This window comes from Cervus elaphus, chromosome 19 (assembly GCF_910594005.1).
Source record: "Cervus elaphus chromosome 19, mCerEla1.1, whole genome shotgun sequence".
Taxonomy (NCBI): domain Eukaryota; kingdom Metazoa; phylum Chordata; class Mammalia; order Artiodactyla; family Cervidae; genus Cervus; species Cervus elaphus.
In genome coordinates, this window is record NC_057833.1 from 80,387,303 (window position 1) to 80,406,001 (window position 18,699).

At 37.8% G+C, this 18,699-nt stretch overlaps 1 protein-coding gene across 2 annotated transcripts in view; it reads left to right on the forward strand.

Annotated features, from left to right (window-relative positions):
* DNAJC13 (DnaJ heat shock protein family (Hsp40) member C13) overlaps positions 1-18,699 on the forward strand; it is a 153,312-nt gene that overhangs the window by 38,750 nt on the left and 95,863 nt on the right. For both annotated transcript variants that reach the window (XR_006335233.1, XM_043873864.1), the window contains exons 3-7: positions 7,483-7,558; positions 8,345-8,494; positions 8,908-8,949; positions 15,720-15,920; positions 18,442-18,648. Coding sequence is in view for 1 of the 2 variants with exons in the window: in XM_043873864.1 (XP_043729799.1) it covers positions 7,483-7,558; positions 8,345-8,494; positions 8,908-8,949; positions 15,720-15,920; positions 18,442-18,648 (676 nt within the window). In the remaining variant the exon portion in view is untranslated. The remainder of the gene's footprint in view (positions 1-7,482; positions 7,559-8,344; positions 8,495-8,907; positions 8,950-15,719; positions 15,921-18,441; positions 18,649-18,699) is intronic.

The following is an 18,699-nucleotide window of genomic DNA, read 5'->3' on the forward strand; positions in this document are numbered from 1 at the left end:
GTCGGACACGACAGCGTGACTGAACTGAACTGAAACCATGGCGGAAGTAATGAAGATAATGCTGACCTCCTTCAGAAGGTCCCATGCAGGCACTGCTACACTCAGTTCCCCCAACCCTGCAGAAGGCCACCACTGACCCAGGCCTCCTCCATGGACTCCTAGACACTCATGGGCGCGTCTGGGTCAGTCTCTTGTGGGTCACTGCTCCTTTCTGCTGGGTCCTGGTGCACACGAGGTTGTGTTTCTGCCCTCCAGGAGTCTGCTTCCCCAGTCCTGTGTAAGTTCTGGCGACTCAGTGGTGGGGTTAATGGCGACCTCCTCCAAGAGGGCTTGTGCCATAACCAAGTCTGCTGCACCCAGAACCCCTGCCCCTGTGGCAGGCCAGTTTTGACCCTTACCTCCACAGGAGACACTCAGAGTTCTGTTTCAGTCTCTGTGGGTTTTTGGATCCTGGTGCGCAGAAGGTTTGTTTGAGTCCTCTGAGCCTCTCTGGCGGGTATGAGGTCTGTTTCTAAACGCAATTTCGCCCCCCTACCATCTTGCTGGGGCTTCTCCTTTGCCCTTGGACGTGGGGTATCTCCTCAAAGTGGCTCCAGGGCTGTGCAGTCACTTCTCCAGTGCCTAGCATCTTGCTGGGGCTTCTCTACCCTTGGACGTGGGGTATCTCCTCACAGTCACTCCAGCACCATGCTAGTGAACAATTAAAAGTAGCCAAGTTTACCCAGGGTACTATTGGAGTTCAAGCTGTATATTTTGAGGACTACATGAGGTAACAAAACCTGTCTCTTTCAGCTCTGTTTAGATCTGTTTGGCTTATTTGAAACCTGTTGCGTAGACTATCCACTGAAGGGATTGAAGATGTTAACTTTAAAATAAATTCACAAAGGTTTTTATTTTCACAGGAAATTAGAGAGCCACTGTGTGTGCTCAGCAGCTCATTAATATTTGACTCTTTGTGACCTCATGTACTGTGGCCCACCAGACGCCTCTGTCCATAGAAATTTCTAGGCAAGAATACTGGAGTGGTTTGCCATTTCCTACTCCAGAGCATCTTCTCGACCCAGGGGTCGAACCTGCATCTCTTGCAGCTCTTGCATGGGCAGGCCGATTCTTTACTACTGCACCACCTGCGAACCATTATTTTATAATAAACACAAGCTTTTTCTGTACTTAACAAAAAAAGTAATGTTGAGTTTTCTCTCTTTTGAGATAAATGAATAGTACGAATTTCGGTACAGAAGTATATGACCTTGTGATGGTGCCCAGTATTTTTATAATACATTTTTGTCTTGATAATATTGTACATGTCTAATTGATACAAGTTATTTAAGAGTATTCAGGTCTGAAATAAACTTTCTTACAATGACTGACAATTGTCTTAGCTCTTACTACTTTGAAGTTTTATTTAAGATATCTAAATTGGTTAACTAAATAACAAATAAAATATCTGCCCAGAGGAAACTAGGTCTTTAAGGAACTCTTACTCACTGCCATATCATTGAACCCAGCACACCATTAGGTACTCATTTAATATTGAGGCAGTCCATGATAATATGGAGTATCTAACCTGACGTTATTAGTTTTTTCTTCCCTAAGAAAAGTTGCTGTATGGAAAAAAATCATGTTATAAAAAATTATTTCAAAAGGAAATCCTGAATGCAGGATTTCCCTGTGGTGCAGTGGGTAAGAATCTGCCTGCCATTGCAGGGGACAAAGTTTCAATCCCTGGTCCAGGAAAATTCCACATGCTGTGGAGCATCTAAGCCCATGCACAACCACCACTGAACCCATGGCTCTAGAGCCTGCAGTCTGCAGGTACTGAGCCCATGCGCTGCAACTTTTGAAGCCCATGCGCCTGTGCAAAGCAGCGAAGACCCAGTGCAGCCAAAAATAAAATATTTTAAAAAGAAGAAAGCAGGGAAAGATTGAGGGCAGAAAGAGAAGAGACAGACAGAGGATCAGATGGTTGGATGGCATTACCGACTCAATGGACATGAGTTTGAGCAAACTCCAGGAGATGGTGCCGGATAGGAAAGCCTGGCATGCTGCAGTCTGTGGGGTCACAAAGAGTCATACACGACTTAGTGACTGAACAACAAGAAAAACTATTATTACTCAGTACCATTGTATCACGATTGATTAATAGAAAAATAATGGAATTCTGTATTTCGAACAGTACCGTTAAATAGAAGAACCTGTGATCAAATCCAGATGCATATCAGAATTATCTTGGAATCTGCCTGCAATGCAGGAGACCCGGGTTCGATTTCTGGGTTGGGAAGATCCTCTGGAGGAGGAAATGGCAGTCTACTCCATTATACTTGCCAGGAGAATCCCATGGGCAGAGGAGCCTGGCAGGCTACCGTCCATGGGGTCACAAGAGTTGGACATGACTTAGTGACTAAACCATTACCACCACAGATGCCCAGGTATTTCTTTTTTTTCACCAGAGCTCCAGATACATTTCTAATGAGCAGCCATGTTTAAAAACAGCTGGACTGTATGAAGAGCTTTTACTTTTATCGAGTTTGTTTCACTTTTTCTATTTCATATTCAGTGCTCCTATTTCATTTAATGTTTTCCAATTTCTCCATTTCTTTTTTTTTTTTAATGTTCTTTCTCAAGCCTTTATCAAGTGTAGTAGAAAAACTTTTGTATACATATACATAAATAATATGTATAATATATATTTTAGAAAACTTTTGAATTTTTGCCTAACTAAAAAATTTGTGATATTTTGATTCTACTTGTTTGACTTAGTAAAAGTAGAAAGCTAGATTTGTAATTAAAAATATATATATGTATATATGCAGCAAGCAATAAAGGTCTACGCCACAGCACAGGAAACTATAGTCAATATCTTGTTATATACTATAATGGAGCATAATTTCAAAAATAATATGTGTGTGTGTGTATATATATATAACTGGATCACAAGAAAAAGAATTCTACTTTTTGAAATTTAGTAATGTTTACCTTTTTGCCAGTTTTTCTAAATGTAATATACATCTTTGTTTCATTTTAAAAAAAAATCTTAAATTGCAAGTTTCACTAACATACCATACATGTGAGCTCATTCTGATTTTAATCTAAATCTGGTATCCCAGGGGGCTTTTTAGGTTCTTGGAAGGTTTAAGGGTGCTTTAAAAAGTTTTTGTTTAAATTAATTAATTTTGGGCTGTATTGGGTCTTCATTGTTGTGTGTGGGCTTTCTCTAGTTGCGGTGAGCAGAGGCTACTCATTGTGGTAGCTTCTCTTTGTTGTGGAGCATGGCCTCTGGTCCTGGATAGTTGCAGCACGTGGCCTCAGTAGTTGTGTGAATCTTCCGGGACCAAGGATCGAACCTGTGTCCCCTGACTGGCTGGAAGGCAGATTCTTAACCTCTGGACCACAAAAGAACCTCTATAAAATGACCTAGGAGTACAATATTTGCCCTAACCTTAAAGGGAAGTGCAGCAGCTGTCCTAGAGGAGAGAGGTCTGTGGAACCCTTAAAAAAAGAGAAGAGAAAGAGAGAGGAATGGGAGGACATTTTCCTAAGAATTTTCTTACAGCTCTCTTCTTAGGAAGCTTTAGAGCTCTGAGTTTACCAGTTATGACAGTATTTTGGGCCTAGTGGACATCTCACTCCAGCATACTTTTGCTGCAGTATCTAAAATGCACTCTCTTCAATATGGTAACCACTCACCAAGCATGGCTGTTTACAGTTGCTCATTAGCCACATTTCAGGTGCTCAAAAGAGCTAACTAATTGGATAGTGTAGCTACAGAATATTTCCATCATTTTGGAAAGTTCTTTTGCACAGCACTAATCAAGATGAAAAAGTTATACAAGAAAAATGTCAGGAAGAGCTTTGTTGGGTAGAGATTAGTATAGAATTGAAAAGGATATTTTCTTGACTTAGATTCTCTTAAGATTATGAATATCACCTTATCAGTTGATTTTTGGAACATTTCAGGCATTTAATTCTTAGGATTTTGCTTCCAGAGTAAAGTAAATAAATTCTGTAGTTTTATTTCAGGATTATACAAATTGGCATGTTTGAAATGAATTCATTTATAGAACAAGAGAGTAAAAGATGTGAAAAACAAACTTATGCTTGGGGTGGATGGGAAAGGGAGGGAGGGATAAATTGGGAGATTGAGATTGACGTAGATACCACTTTACATTAATAGATATCTAACTAGTAAATATATCTATAATAGATATCTAACTAGTATAGCACAGGGAATTCTACTCAGTATTTTGTAATGACCTATATGGGAAAAGAATCTTTAAAAAGTGGATATGTTTATATGTATAACTGATTCACTTTGGCGTACAGCTGAAACTAACACAACACTGTAAATCAACTATCCTGCAGTAAAAAATTTTAAAGATAAAAATATTGGCATGTTTATCAAGATGATTCTGAAAGATAGAATTTGTGAATTCATATTTCTGCCATACATTTGATTTCATTATGCTATCTTCTGAAGCAAATACTGGTTTAATAAGATTTTTTATTTCTTTGGTTTTCTTTGTTCTCATTAATTAAGCCTCTGAAACTTTGAGACTTTTGAGCTATTCAGATAACTCCTCATCTACTTCATCTGTCCCTCAACCCTCTCCCCACTTTCAGTTCATTTCAGTTCAGTTCAGTCGCGACCGACTCTTTGCGACCCCATGAACTGCAGCATGCCAGGGTTCCCTGTCCCATCACCAACTCCCGGAGCCTACTCAAACTCATATCCATCGCGTTGGTGATGCCACTTTAGATAGCAGCAAACGAATGTTTTTATATTAGAAGGAAGTGTGCTCATTGTTTAGTTTCCCATTGCACCTTCAACATAAGAAATTAGGGGAAAAATTTGTAATACAGCAAAATGGTAAAGATTAATAAAATCTATCATTTTTCCCCAAAATGGAAGCTTTGTCATTTTTATTATATTATGTACTGATTAGAACAATAGGAAGTTAAAATGTGAAAGAGCTCTCTTGATCTTCATGAGAATACTCCTAGCGTGTGACCTTTGAGTCAGAGGGTGACTGTTGGTTTATGGTAATGTGTACCTTTTTACTGTATTAGTAGTTTAAAGCAGAAAAGCACAACCTTTTCCATTCTTGTAAAAAAGGCATCTGATTATATTTAACATCCATTTTGATCATTTAAAAATCTCTTACTAAAATACCGAAAGATATTTCAATAAATATGCTAATTAATACATAATAACACAATAAATATGCTAATCAACTGTTTTCCTAAAATGAACTGTCTTTGATCATGGTGTATTACTATTTTCATTTGATTCTTATTGATACTATTTATTTAAAAATAGATTTGTTTGTTTTGCCAGGTTTTATTATCCCTGGAAGAACTGAGAAGCTTTAGTTTGTTTCCTGGAACAATTGAAGAAGCATAGAATTTACCTGTTCCTTTAGGGTTTCATCTCCTTGTTTGATCCTAGTACTTTTGTAGGATGTAATTGTTTTTGGCTTTCTTAAATTCATGTAATAGATGTTGATTTATTCTCAATTTTCATATTTATCAGCATAGACTTACATCATTTTTTTCTTCTGTGTCTTTGGTTATAAATTATCTTATTCTTAATTTTGTTTTTGTATTTTCTTAGACTTATTTTCTGGAGAAGGAGATGGCAACCCACTCCAGTATTTTTGCCTGGGGAATCCCATGAACAGAGCAGCCTGGTGGGCTACAGTCCGTGGGGTTGCAAACAGTTAGACATGACTGAGCAACTGAGCTCACAGCACAGCCCTAGTTTATCATCTTTTTTTCTTTTTTTTTTTTTTTCAGGAAAAAAAAAGGCTTTGAAATTGTTTATTAAAAAGAATGAGCGTATACTTGCAATGACTAATAGCAAATGATACTGTAGTAAAGCTACTAGGTTGTTTTTTTGTTTTTGTTTTTTCATTTATTTTTATTAGTTGGAGGCTAATTACTTTACAGTATTGTAGTGGTTTTTGCCATACATTGACATGAATCAGCCATGGATTTACATGTGTTTCCCCATCCTGAACCCCCCTCCCACATCCCTCCCCATTCTATCCCTCTGGGTCGTCCCAGTGCACCAGCCCTGAGCACTTGTCTCGTGGATCCATCCTGGACTGGCGATCTGTTTCACACTTGATAATATACATGTTTCAATGCTGTTCTCTCAGATCATCCCACCCTTGCCTTCTCCCATAGAGTCCAAAAGTCTGTTCTATACATCTGTGTCTCTTTTTCTGTCTTGGCATATAGGGTTATAGTTACTATCTTTCTAAATTCCATATATATGCATTAGTATACTGTATTGGTGTTTATCTTTCTGGCTTACTTCACTCTGTATAATGGGCTCCAGTTTCATCCATCTCATTAGAACTGATTCAAATGTATTCTTTTTAATGGCTGAGTAATATTCCATTGTGTATATGTACCATAGTCGCACCAGTCAGAATGGCTGCTATCCAAAAGTCTACAAGCAGTGAATGCTGGAGAGGGTGTGGAGAAAAGGGAACCCTCTTACACTGTTGGTGGGAATGCCAACTAGTACAGCCACTATGGAGAACAGTGTGGAGATTCCTTAAAAAACTGGAAATAGAACTGCCATATGACCCAGCAATCATACTCCTGGGCATACACACCAAGGAAACCGGAACTGAAAGAGACATGTGTACCCCAATGTTCATCGCAGCACTGTTTATAATAGCCAGCACATGGAAGCAACCTAGATGCCCATCATCAGATGAATGGATAAGAAAGTTATGGTACATATATACAATGGAATATTACTCATCTTATTTTCAAAGAGCTAATTTGTCCGTTTTAAATACGTTTTTGTAATTCAGTTTCCACTTTTCATCATTATGAATTTCTCTGTCTTCTGAAAAATTACTGATACCCAAATAGTTATTCTCCTTCAGATATGTTGCTTTAAGTAAAGGAAGTGACTTAAGAAGGGAAAATGGCTTGTCTGTGATGTAGGCGTCCTACTTCCAAAAAATTGCAACACTTAATTGTAATATAGGTAGTTGCTTAAATAGAAATCATTAAGATTCCAGAAAAAGGACTGTGATAGACCAGTTGTAGGCTGTAGCTTTTCCTTCATTTGCATCATGATCTTGTTGAAAGGATATTTTGAAAGAATTACTAGTGTATAGTGTCTTTTTTTTTTTTAATTTTCCCATTTAGAGTATTTTGGCATCATCTGGCAGTTTTTTGTTTAACTTCAGGTATACTAACAACAAAGATTGGTTTCATAGGTTTTACTTTTCTACTTAAGGATCTTATTGTTTCACAGTAGATTGAGTGATGGGTAGATTTTTATATCAGTGGCATTTCAGAACATTAAAAATGTAAGAATATTAAACAAAGCTATATTTAATCACATTAAGTCAACTAACACTTCTATTTATTTATTGAACTGTTCCTTTTGTGTTATATGTATTTTCTTATAAAATGTTTCCTTTAAGACTGAATTTAAGTACTTGATTTCCTTTGTAGGTATAAGCGTGTCTTTTCAGTTGGAACCCATGCGATTACTACATATAATCCCAATACCTTAGAAGTAACAAATCAGGTAATAATTTTAGAAGCTATTCGGTGTATGAACTCCACTTGAATTTTTAAAAGCCAATGCTCCCTAGCCTGAAATCAGGCCAGGAAGGATAGGAATGTCAAATTTGAAAAAGATTAATATGCTTATATAATGCTCAGTAATCAAGACCAAACATAAATAAATAAAGGGAGCATATGTGTGCATATTTCTAGGCTCTAAGGGGTATAACTTTCTACTGTTACTTTGATCATAACCATCATTTTAATGTAAAATTTGTAGATTCTTTATAATTTTAAGGGCAATATTGTTACTGTAATACAGACATACATAAGTCATAAGTGCATTGGTTAGAAAATGTTTGTCATAAGGTTTCTGTTTATAAAGGCAAGACTAAACTGAATACAGGTAAATAAACACTTAAAAATATTCTAGTTTAAGTACAAATTAGGCATGTTTTACAGATTCCTCTTTTTGTTGCTGTTTTTAAAGGTTTGTAGATAATCATAAAATATTATTCCTCAGTTCTTTTCATATCTGTGTATTTTAATTGCTTTGGATTGATCAATCATTAATCAATCAGGCATTGAAATTGGAAAACAGAACTTTTTTGTCTCTGATAACTAAAAACTTTTTAGTTTGTTTTATAGAGTTACTGTAAAACAAAACGTTTTCTAGATCTCAGTACTGTTTTTTAAAATTTTTTCATTTAATCAGTGATTTGAAATTAAAATAGTAAAAATAAGTGTTGCATTTCACCACAGTGTAGCACCAGTTGAATGATTTCCTTTTTTTTTTTTTTTTTGTTAGTGGCCTTATGGAGACATTTGCAGCATCAGTCCTGTAGGAAAAGGACAAGGAACAGAGTTCAACCTCACATTTCGTAAAGGCAGTGGAAAAAAGTCAGAAACGTTAAAATTTTCTACAGAGCACAGAACAGAACTTCTTACAGAAGCATTGGTGAGAACTGTTTCATGTTAATACACTAAATTTCCCTCTTTTTTAATGAGTTAAAGTACAGATACTAATGTTCTGAGCCCTTTTCCCACTTATTGACCCTTAGTTGACACTGTGAAACTTTTACTTTTTTCTTACTAAGAGGCTGGATAGTCCTTTAGGTTTGATAGTTTTTTTAAGTCTTTTTAAATGCATTATATAGAACAAAGCAGTTGTATGTTTAATCTACCCTGTTTTTCAATAAAATTTCACACACTATTTATTGAATCTCTTTAGACTGTAACTTTAATAACCTTTTTTAATATCAGGATTACCAAGTTGGGATTTCACTTACTTTGGATAGAAAGTACTGAACTGAGAGTCTCTCTTAATAAGTCTGTTGTTATAAACTATGTTTTTTATGTCTTCTCTTTCAGAGATTTAGAACTGATTTTTCAGAAGGAAAAATCACAGGAAGGGCAAGTATTTATAACATTTATTAATATCTTTTTCGGTTTATCAGTGTTGCACTTTAGAAATCCTTGCATAAACTGTGTATTCCCTTTGTGGCAAAGCTAAAGAAAATGAAACATAATTTTAATGTCTCCTGATATCATGTGATAGATAAATGTAGTTTAACAGGAAACTCAAATATGAGAAATTAGATTTATGACTTAATGCCAAGAGTTAGAAAACAATCTTCAGGCAGAAGTAAATATTAAAAACAAGGCTTCATTCAGGGAGTCTTTATTCTGTGTTCTTAACAACAACAGAAGCTTCACACTGCTGATAATACTTTTTAGAACATACAATTGTTGTTTGTTGTACAAGATTCTTACTTCAGAAGTATTAAACTTGTAAGAAAATTTATGTATTGAAACTGTCTCATTGTATGTTCTCACCCTAAATCTGGGGGCTTCCGAGGTGGCTCAGTCACCTACCAGTGCAGGAGAGGTGGGTTCAATGGCTGAGCCAGGAAGATCCCCGGGAGGAGAAAATGGCAACCCACTGCAGTACTCTTGCCTGGAAATCCCATGGACAGAGCAGCCTACCAGGCTACAGTCCACAGGATCACAAAAAGTCCTGCATGACTGAGAGACTGATCATGCTCACACTCACTGGGTCTTGCCGATAATGAAGGTTTGCGTGGTGCAATGACAGCTTTCAGGAAGTAATTATTGCTTATTAGAGTCTTAACTTTTCCAGGCCTTCTCTAGACATGTTATAGCAGCATTTAAAGTAAATCTAAGTCTTCTGGGGAGGGGAAATGGGTGCTGATGCTTTTCTTTCGCTCCCTTAAAATATGGAATTTCTTTCCATGACAAGGTATTGCTTATATAATAGGGGTGGGGGATCCAGAGTAATGTGTAAATGCATAGCACTGTCCAGAGCTCTGGCTTCTGGCAGAAGGCAGGACCTGAATTCTAATATGCTGGCAGTACCATTCCCTTGTTTTTTAAAAGCCCTCATCCTTTCTATGGGCATTCTGTTTTGTGTTTTAGTATCTGAGAAGCCTCACTGATCTCAACTCAAGCAAATGCTTGGTTGCCAGGAGCCATTTAAAGTAGCTTAATGGTTTTTGGTGAGCTCCTTGCTACTTATACATGATAAGCCACAATCACATTTCTATAAATCATAATTTAGTACACTTATTTTAATTATGTTAGTATGTGAGTTTTCTGTATAGCTCATCTATTTGGAAAACAACTGCTTCCTAAAGCATATTTATAGATTTTGTTATAAGTTCCCTTTTATATATGTTAACTTCAGCAACTTAATATTTTTCGAACTTTTTGGTGGAAACAATATCCCTAGAAGATAGCCCGAAGGGCAGCAGTTTTATATAAGTTGAATTTGGTCTAAGGCTTCCCATTGCTCCTAGATACACTCTTAAATCAGGTTCTCTTAAGACTGTCTTGGCCACCACAATCCTGAAGGACAGTGATTTGTTTTCTTGGCAAATCTCACTGCTTTACAGTTGATTTCCTTCTGAAAGAATGGAGAATATCCTGCAGAGTGGGCTGAGACATGTAAACCAGCATAGTTGGGAAAAGCACCAACTTTTGTGACCTCCCTTCCCACCAAATTTTGTGACCCACTTCTGCTGGAAAGGTGTGGTACTGCTCCATCCTTTAGTTCAAAATCAAGGCTTTAAATATATTCTTGGGTTAATGCAGGCCCTTTGGTCTTTCTGCAGAATTCCTTTTATGAAACTGTCATGTGCATGATGCCGTAGCTCAGTAATGCTGAGGGGATTGATGGATATGATTCTGTGAACCTCATTGCTGGGTTTAATGTTGGGAGGTGGAGATACTTATTATCTAATGTCTTACTCTCTTTTCTGAACACATGCAAGAGAATTTCTCTGCCATTTTAGTATGAGAAGTAGTTGTATTTTTGAGCAGCAACCAGTTTATTTTTACCTCAAGAATCATGTAACTGACCATGCATTCCACTTCACATTGATGGGTAGAGAACTTTATGGAGTTTTTGGGTCAACAAGGGAATGTTCATTTCACATCTGACATTTTGTTATTCTGTTTTCTCTTGGCCTCATTTTGCCTTTATTTTCAGTTTTTCTGTATACATCATTTTGGTTATCAGCCTCAACTAGATGTTTTTTTCTAAGAATAAAACTGGGGAGTAATTGGATGTTCACCCTTGTAATTATTTCTGATACTAAGTTCTTTAATTTATAAAGGAATGTTATCTAAATAGAGCTTCCCAGACAGCGCTAGTGGTAAAAAAAAGTGCTTGCCAATGTAGGAGACATAGGAGATGTGGGCTAGATCCCAGGACTGGGAAGACCGCTAGAGAGGGAAATGGCAACCTACTCCAGTATTCTGGCCTTGAGAACCCCACTGACAAAGGAACCTGGCAGGCTCCAGTTGATGAGGTTGCAAAGAGTCAAGCACGACTAGCACCAGTTATCTAAATCAAATTTTACTTGCTAATGTGATCAAACTTCTAAAGATGACTTCCCAGTGGTGTGTATTTAGAAAAGCCTACAGTCAAACTGAGGCTTCAGCTTTTTTGTGTGTATAGAAAAAAAATCTACATCACTTCATGACAAATAGAAGGTGAAAAAATAGAAGTGGTGACAGATTTTATTTTCTTGGGCTCTAAAATCACTGTAGGCGATGACTGGTGCAGTGAAATTAAAAGATGTTTGTTCCTTGTAAGGAAATCTTTAACAAACCTAGAATGCATATTGTAAAGCAGAAACGTCATTTTGCCAATAAAGGTCCATATAGCCAAAGCTATGGTTTTTCCAGTAGTCATGTAGGGAGGTGAGAGTTTGACCATAGCAAAGGCTGAGCACTGAAGAACTGATGATTTTGTATTATGATGCTGGAGAAAACTCTTGAGAGTCCCTTGGACAGCAAGGAGATCAAATCAGTCAATCCTAAAGGAAATCAACCCTGAATATTGGAATATTGGAAAGACTGATGCTGAATCTCTAATACTTTGGCCACCTGATGTGAAGAGTGGACTCATTGGAAAAGACCTTGATGCTGGAAAAGATTGAAGGCAAGAGGAGAAGGGAGCAGCAGAGCCTGAGATGGTTAGATAGCATCACCAACTAAGTGGACATGAATTTGAACAAACTCCAGGAGATAATGGAGGACAGAGAAGCCTGACTTGCTGCAGTCCATGGGGTCGCAGAGTCAGACATGACTGAGCGACTGAACAACAGGAAAAATATCTACATTGATATATTGAACTAGCTTGGGTTATTTAAATTAAATACGCTGAAGTGTCACTTATCTCTTTACCGTATCTAACTTGATTAAAAGAATCCATCAACAAAAGTTGAAATATTTTCTCCAGTGGAACTCCTTCAAAGTAACTTCTATTTAAGATTTCCCTTAAGATTTGCATGCGGGTGACTTAAAACTGTTTCACAACTCAAACCTTTGTTAATTTTAAAAGGATATACTGTCTTTTCATACTGTTCATGGGGTTCTTAAGGCAAGAATACTGAAATGGTTTGTCATTCCCTTCTCCAGTGGACCACATTCTGTTAGAATGAACAGTATGAAAAGGCAAAAAGCTAGGACACTGAAAGATGAACTCCCCAGGTCTGTAGGTGCCTAATATGCTACTGGAGATCAGTGGAGAAATAACTGCAGAAAGAATGAAGGGGTGGAGTTAAAGCAACACCCAGTTGTGGATGGGACACGTGATAGAAGCAAGATCCAATGCTGTAAAGAGCAAAATTGCGTAGGAACCTGGAATGTTAGGTCCATGAATCAAGGCAAATTGGAAGTGGTCAAACAGGAGATAGCAAGAGTGAACATCAACTTTCTAGGAATCAGCGAACTGAGATGGACTGGAATGGGTGAATTTAACTCAGATGACGATTATATCTACTACTGTGGGCAGGAATCCCGTAGAAGAAATGGAGTAGCCATCATGGTCAACAAAAGAGTCCGAAATGCGGTACTTGGATGTAATCTCAAAAACGACAGAATGATCTCTGTTCATTTCCATGGCAAACCATTCAATATCATGGTAATCCAAGTCTACGCCCTGACCAGTAACACTGAAGAAGCTGAAGTAGAACAGTTTTATGAAGACCTACAAGACCTTTTAGAACTAACACCCAAAAAGGATGTCCTTTTCGTTATAGGGGACTGGAATGCAAAAGTAGGAAGTCAAGAAACACCTGGAGTAACAGGCAAATATGGCCTTGGAGTACAGAATGAAGCAGGGCAAAGACTAACTGAGTTTTGCCAAGAGAACGTACTGGTCATAGCAAACACCCTCTTCCAACAACACAAGAGAAGACTCTACACATGGACATCACCAGATGGCCAACACCGAAATCAGATTGATTATATTCTTTGCAGCCAAAGATGGAGACGCTCTATACAGTCAGCAAAAACAAGACTGGGAGCTGACTGTGGCTCAGATCATGAACTCCTTATTGCCAAATTCAGACTTAAATTGAAGAAAGTAGGGAAAACCACTAGACCATTCAGGTATGAGCTAAATCAAATCCCTTATGACTATACAGTGGAAGTGAGAAATAGATTTAAGGGACTAGATCTGATAGAGTGTCTGATGAACTATGGACAGAGGTTCATGACTTTGTACAGGAGACAGAAGACCATCCCCATGAAACAGGAATGCAAAAAGGCAAAATGGCTGTCTGAGGAGGCCTTACAAATAGCTGTGAAAAGAAGAGAAGCGAAAAGCAAAGGATATACCCATTTAAATGCAGAGTTCCAAGGAATAGCACAGAGAGATAAGAAAGACTTCCTCAGTGATCACTGCAAATAAATAGGGGAAAACAATGGAATGGGAAAGACTAGAGATCTTTTGAAGAAAATGAGAGATACCAAGGGAGCATTTCATGCAAAGATGGTCTCAATAAAGGACAGAGATGGTATAGATGGTATGGACCTAATAGAAGCTGAACATATTAAGAAGAGGTGGCAAGAATACACAGAAGAACTGTACAAAAAAGATCTTCACAACCCAGATAATCATGGTGGTGTGATCACTCACACTCACCTAGAGTCAGGCATCCTGGAGTGTGAAGTCAAGTGGGCCTTAGGAAACATCACTACGAACAAAGCTAGTGGAGGTGATGGAATTCCAGTTGAGCTATTTCAAATCCTAAAAGATGATGCTGTGAAAGTGCTGCACTCAATATACCAGCAAATTTGGAAAACCCAGCAGTAGCCGCAGGACTGGAAAAGATCAGTTTTCATTCCAATCCCAAAGAAAGGCAATGCCAAAGAATGCTCAAACTACTGCACGATTGCACTCATCTCACACGCTAGTAAAGTAATGTTTAAAATTCTCCAAGCCAGTCTTCTTCAGTACATGAACCGTGAACTTCCAGATGTTCAAGCAGGTTTTAGAAAAGGCAGGGGAACCAGAAAAAAGCAAGGGAGTTCCAGAAACACATCTATTTCTGCTTTATTGACTATGCCAAAGCCTTTGATTGTGTGGATCACAATAAACTGTGGAAAATTCTGAAAGAGATGGGAGTACCAAACCTGCTGGCCTGCCTCTTGAGAAACCTGTATGCAGGTCAGGAAGCAACAGTTAGAACTGGACATGGAACAACAGACTGGTTCCAAATAGGAAAAGGAGTACGTCAAGGCTGTATATTGTCACCCTGCTTATTTAACTTATATGCAGAGTACATCATGAGAAATGCTGGGCTGGAAGAAGCACAAGCTGGAATCAAGATTGCCGGGAGAAATATCAGTAACCTCAGATATGCAGATGACACCACCCTTATGGCAGAAAGTGAAGAAGAACTAAAGAGCCTCTTGATGAAAGTGAACGAGGAGAGTGAAAAAGTTGGCTTAAAGCTCAACATTCAGAAAACTAAGATCGTGGTATCTGGTGCCATCACTTCATGGCAAATAGATGGGAAAACCATGGAAACAGTGGCTGACTTTATTTGTGGGGGGCTCCAAGATTACTGCAGATGTTGATTGCAGCCATGAAATTAAAAGACGCTTATTCCTTGGAAGGAAAGTTATGACCAACCCAGACAGCATATTAAAAAGCAGAGACATTACTTTGTCAACCAAGGTCCATCTAGTCAAGGCTATGGTTTTTCCAGTAGTCATGTATGAATGTGAGAGTTGGACTATAAAGAAAGCTGAGCACCAAATAATTGATGCTTTTGAACTGTGGTGTTGGAGAAGACTCTTGAGAGTCCCTTGGGCTGCAAGGAGATCCAACCAGTCCATCCTAAAGGAGATCAGTCCTGGGTGTTCATTGGAGGGCCTGATGTTGAAGCTGAAACTCCAATCCTTTGGTCACCTGATACGAAGAGCTAACTCAGTTGAGAAGACCCTGATGCTGGGAAGGGTTGAGGGCAGGAGGAGAAGGGGACAACAGAGGATGAGAAGGTTGGATGGCATCACCGACTCAATGGACATGGGTTTGGGTAGACTCCTGCAGTTGATGATGGACATGGAGGCCTGGTGTGCTGCGGTCTATGGGGTCACAAAGAGTCGGACACGACTGAACAGCTCAACTGATACTGATACTGTCTTTAGTTAGCCTAAACATATTTAATTGAGTAAACATAAACCTCCAAATGACCAAAGTAAAAATGTCTTTAGCAATTTGGATAGTAGCTCTAAATATTTATAATATTTAGATTTTTTATTTTTTGTTTTTTTTTTTTTTCTGCAGTGGGTGATACATTAAATGTAATGGTGTTTTATGGTAACCTTAAATATGAATTTTAAAGTATTATTATTTTTCTCTGTAGAGATATAACTGCTATAAGCATCACTGGAGTGATACAAGAAAACCTGTCATTTTGGAAGTAACACCAGGAGGCTTTGACCAAATTAACCCTGCAACAAACAGAGTCCTCTGTTCCTATGACTATAGAAATATTGAAGGCTTTGTAGATCTCTCTGATTATCAAGGAGGGTTTTGTATACTTTATGGAGGATTTAGTAGATTGGTAAGTAGTGTTTTTAAAAAGTTATTTTAAAAGAGACATGACTATTTGAAGGAAAGCTGAGTTTTTACACTTAATTTTGAAATTTCCTTTGAGTCCTCTGGAAGGAAGTATGGTATTTTGAGTGCAGGCTTTGGTATCAGAGAGATGTCAGCTTGAATTTCAATTTGCAGCTCTCTAAAATGTGGAGAATAATATGTGTATGTCTTAGGTTTTTGTTTTTATTTTTTTGATCAAATGAGATACTTAATGTAAAATGCTTAGCACAGTATGTAGCTTAATGTTAAATAAACTGATTACAGTTTTATTTTCATTAGTATTAACGTCTTACTTGAAAGTTTTTAAACTTTCTTTGAAAAGTTATGTTAAAATCTCTTTTTTTTATAGTTTTCTTTCCTTTGTCCAGCTATTTGTAATCTGAAATCTGAATAGGCTTTGAAACTTCCAATTTGGAGTTCATCACATGTTTTTGTCTTAAAATTCTGAGTTACATGTAAATTTGGGGGCACAGCAGAAACCCCTTAAGGTGCTGAGACCCTGTTTGTTAATTGGCAGTAGAAACAGAGCTTTAAATTATTACCTTTTTTTTTTTTTATAAGAAACATCTGCCTTTCTTGATTAAACCCCATACCTCAAAAATGAGCATTAGAGTGTCCAGATGGAAAGGCTCAGCTGAACTTACTCTCAGAGTCCTTTCTGTTGAGATTTTAAATCCTGTAGCTACCTTACTATCCTGGGAACACTACTCCCAAGATTTAGTGTTCTGTAGACAAATTTTCCATCCCTGGATAGCAGAAACAGGGCAAGTCTTTTGGATATACAAGAGGCTAAGTGTAGCAAAAAGAAAAGAGAATGATGGATGGGGTGAACGATCTGATTTACAAAACATGTTAGCTTCTTCAGAGTTATAGGCCTTGTCCCATTCTCACTCTACCCAGATGGTGGGTACCATCCTAGTGTCCCTCATCTAGGAATGTGCCTATGGACATTTTGTTATTGCTGAGTCTAGACCCAAAAGATGAATGATCCAAGAGAAAATTAGTTCCTTTTCATACCCTGAAGCAGCCTAAAACCTCCTGTCATAGTCCTGCCCAAAGGTTTGTCTCTTCCCTGGGTGGTAGAAGTTTATAATGATTAACGTCTTGGTGGAAAACATATCTAATTATAGTAATATGGGCTTCACAGATCTTAACAGAATCACATTAATTCATCAGGTCTTCCAATGCATAAGGTAAACATTAAAGATAAGAATTGTGACAGTCCTCAATTACCAACATGTTTTATTGCTTGTTGGCATCAAGCAGTTTTAATTTAATTTTTTTCACATATGCTACTTTTATTAAATGACAGGTGACATCAAACTTGGTAACCTTAATGTATAGATCCATGGGTATAACTTGGCTTCACATTGTAATCACCTAGAGAGTTTTTTTAAGCCCACTGTGCCTTTGGCTCATTTTCTGAAGATACTGATTCAATTAATATAATGGGAGGCCTAGCAATGGCAATTTTTAAAACTCCAGAATGGAGCTGAACATTCAGGCAAGTTTGGGAACACTTTTATTCATAGTATTGTATGTGGCAGCGTGCCTCAGAGTTGAAGGTGCATACAGATCAGCTGGGGCATCTTGTTCAGTCTCAGATTTTGATTCCATAGGATTGAGGTTGGAACTGAGATGCTATACATCTAACAGGCTCACAGGTGGTGCTGACTTTACTGGTCCTTGGACCACCATTTGAGTTGCAGGAGGCTGAGCATACTATCTGCCTTTTAAAAAACACTAGCTAAAATAAGTCAATTCACTACAGGTATGAGACCATGACAGATTCATTCAAGAAACTGATACCTTCTGCATCCATAGTGACTGAGATAAGCTGTTGGAAATGAAATCAGGTTTTAAAACATGATCTGATCCAATGTTTCTCAACAGGGTAGTTCATGGCATTCTGGGCAGGACAGGTCTTTCTTGTGGGATTCTCCTATCCTGCCCTTCACGGCATTTTTGGCCTCCAGGTACCACATGCAAGTAGCCATACCTTATCCTTAATACACTCTGGAGATTGGTTTGTCATATTCATAGGCCAGTGACTTGGTGAGCATTTAAGCATTTTTTAAGATAATCTTGCAAGAAAGCCCATTGTATAAAAACAGATCAAGTCAGAGCTACCTTAGTTGAAACTGGAATTCTGTCCACCATAGTACCCAGCACCTCCATTGGACTTGGCTGGGTTTCCTGGGGCCTCTTTTGGAGCCCCAGAGTGGTATTTTCCACACAGGGATGAGAACCAGACTCCGAGAATTTATGAGATAGTTTCCTTTCAGTGATTATTTTCAAGGCTTTATATTTCAGACTTTGATTTTAATTTAACAATCAGCCACAACATACTGCTTATTTACTTCTGATAAGATCTACCTTTTTTTCTCCTAGAATTTCTCTTTCAGGCACTTTCCTATGAGTTGATTCACTATGGTCATACTTTAATTATTTCAACCCTAACATTTTAAATTTCAAAATTTATGCAGCATTTATTTGCATCAGAGCAAAGAGAAGAAATTATCAAAAGTGCAATAGATCATGCTGGCAACTATATAGGTATTTCATTGCGGATCAGAAAAGAACCTTTAGAATTTGAGCAATATTTGAATCTTCGATTTGGCAAATACAGCACTGATGAATCCATCACATCTTTAGCAGAGTTTATAGTCCAGAAGATATCACCTAGACATTCGGTAAGCTCATATGTTAAAAGTGAAAATTTGTTCATCTGATTTTGACATTTT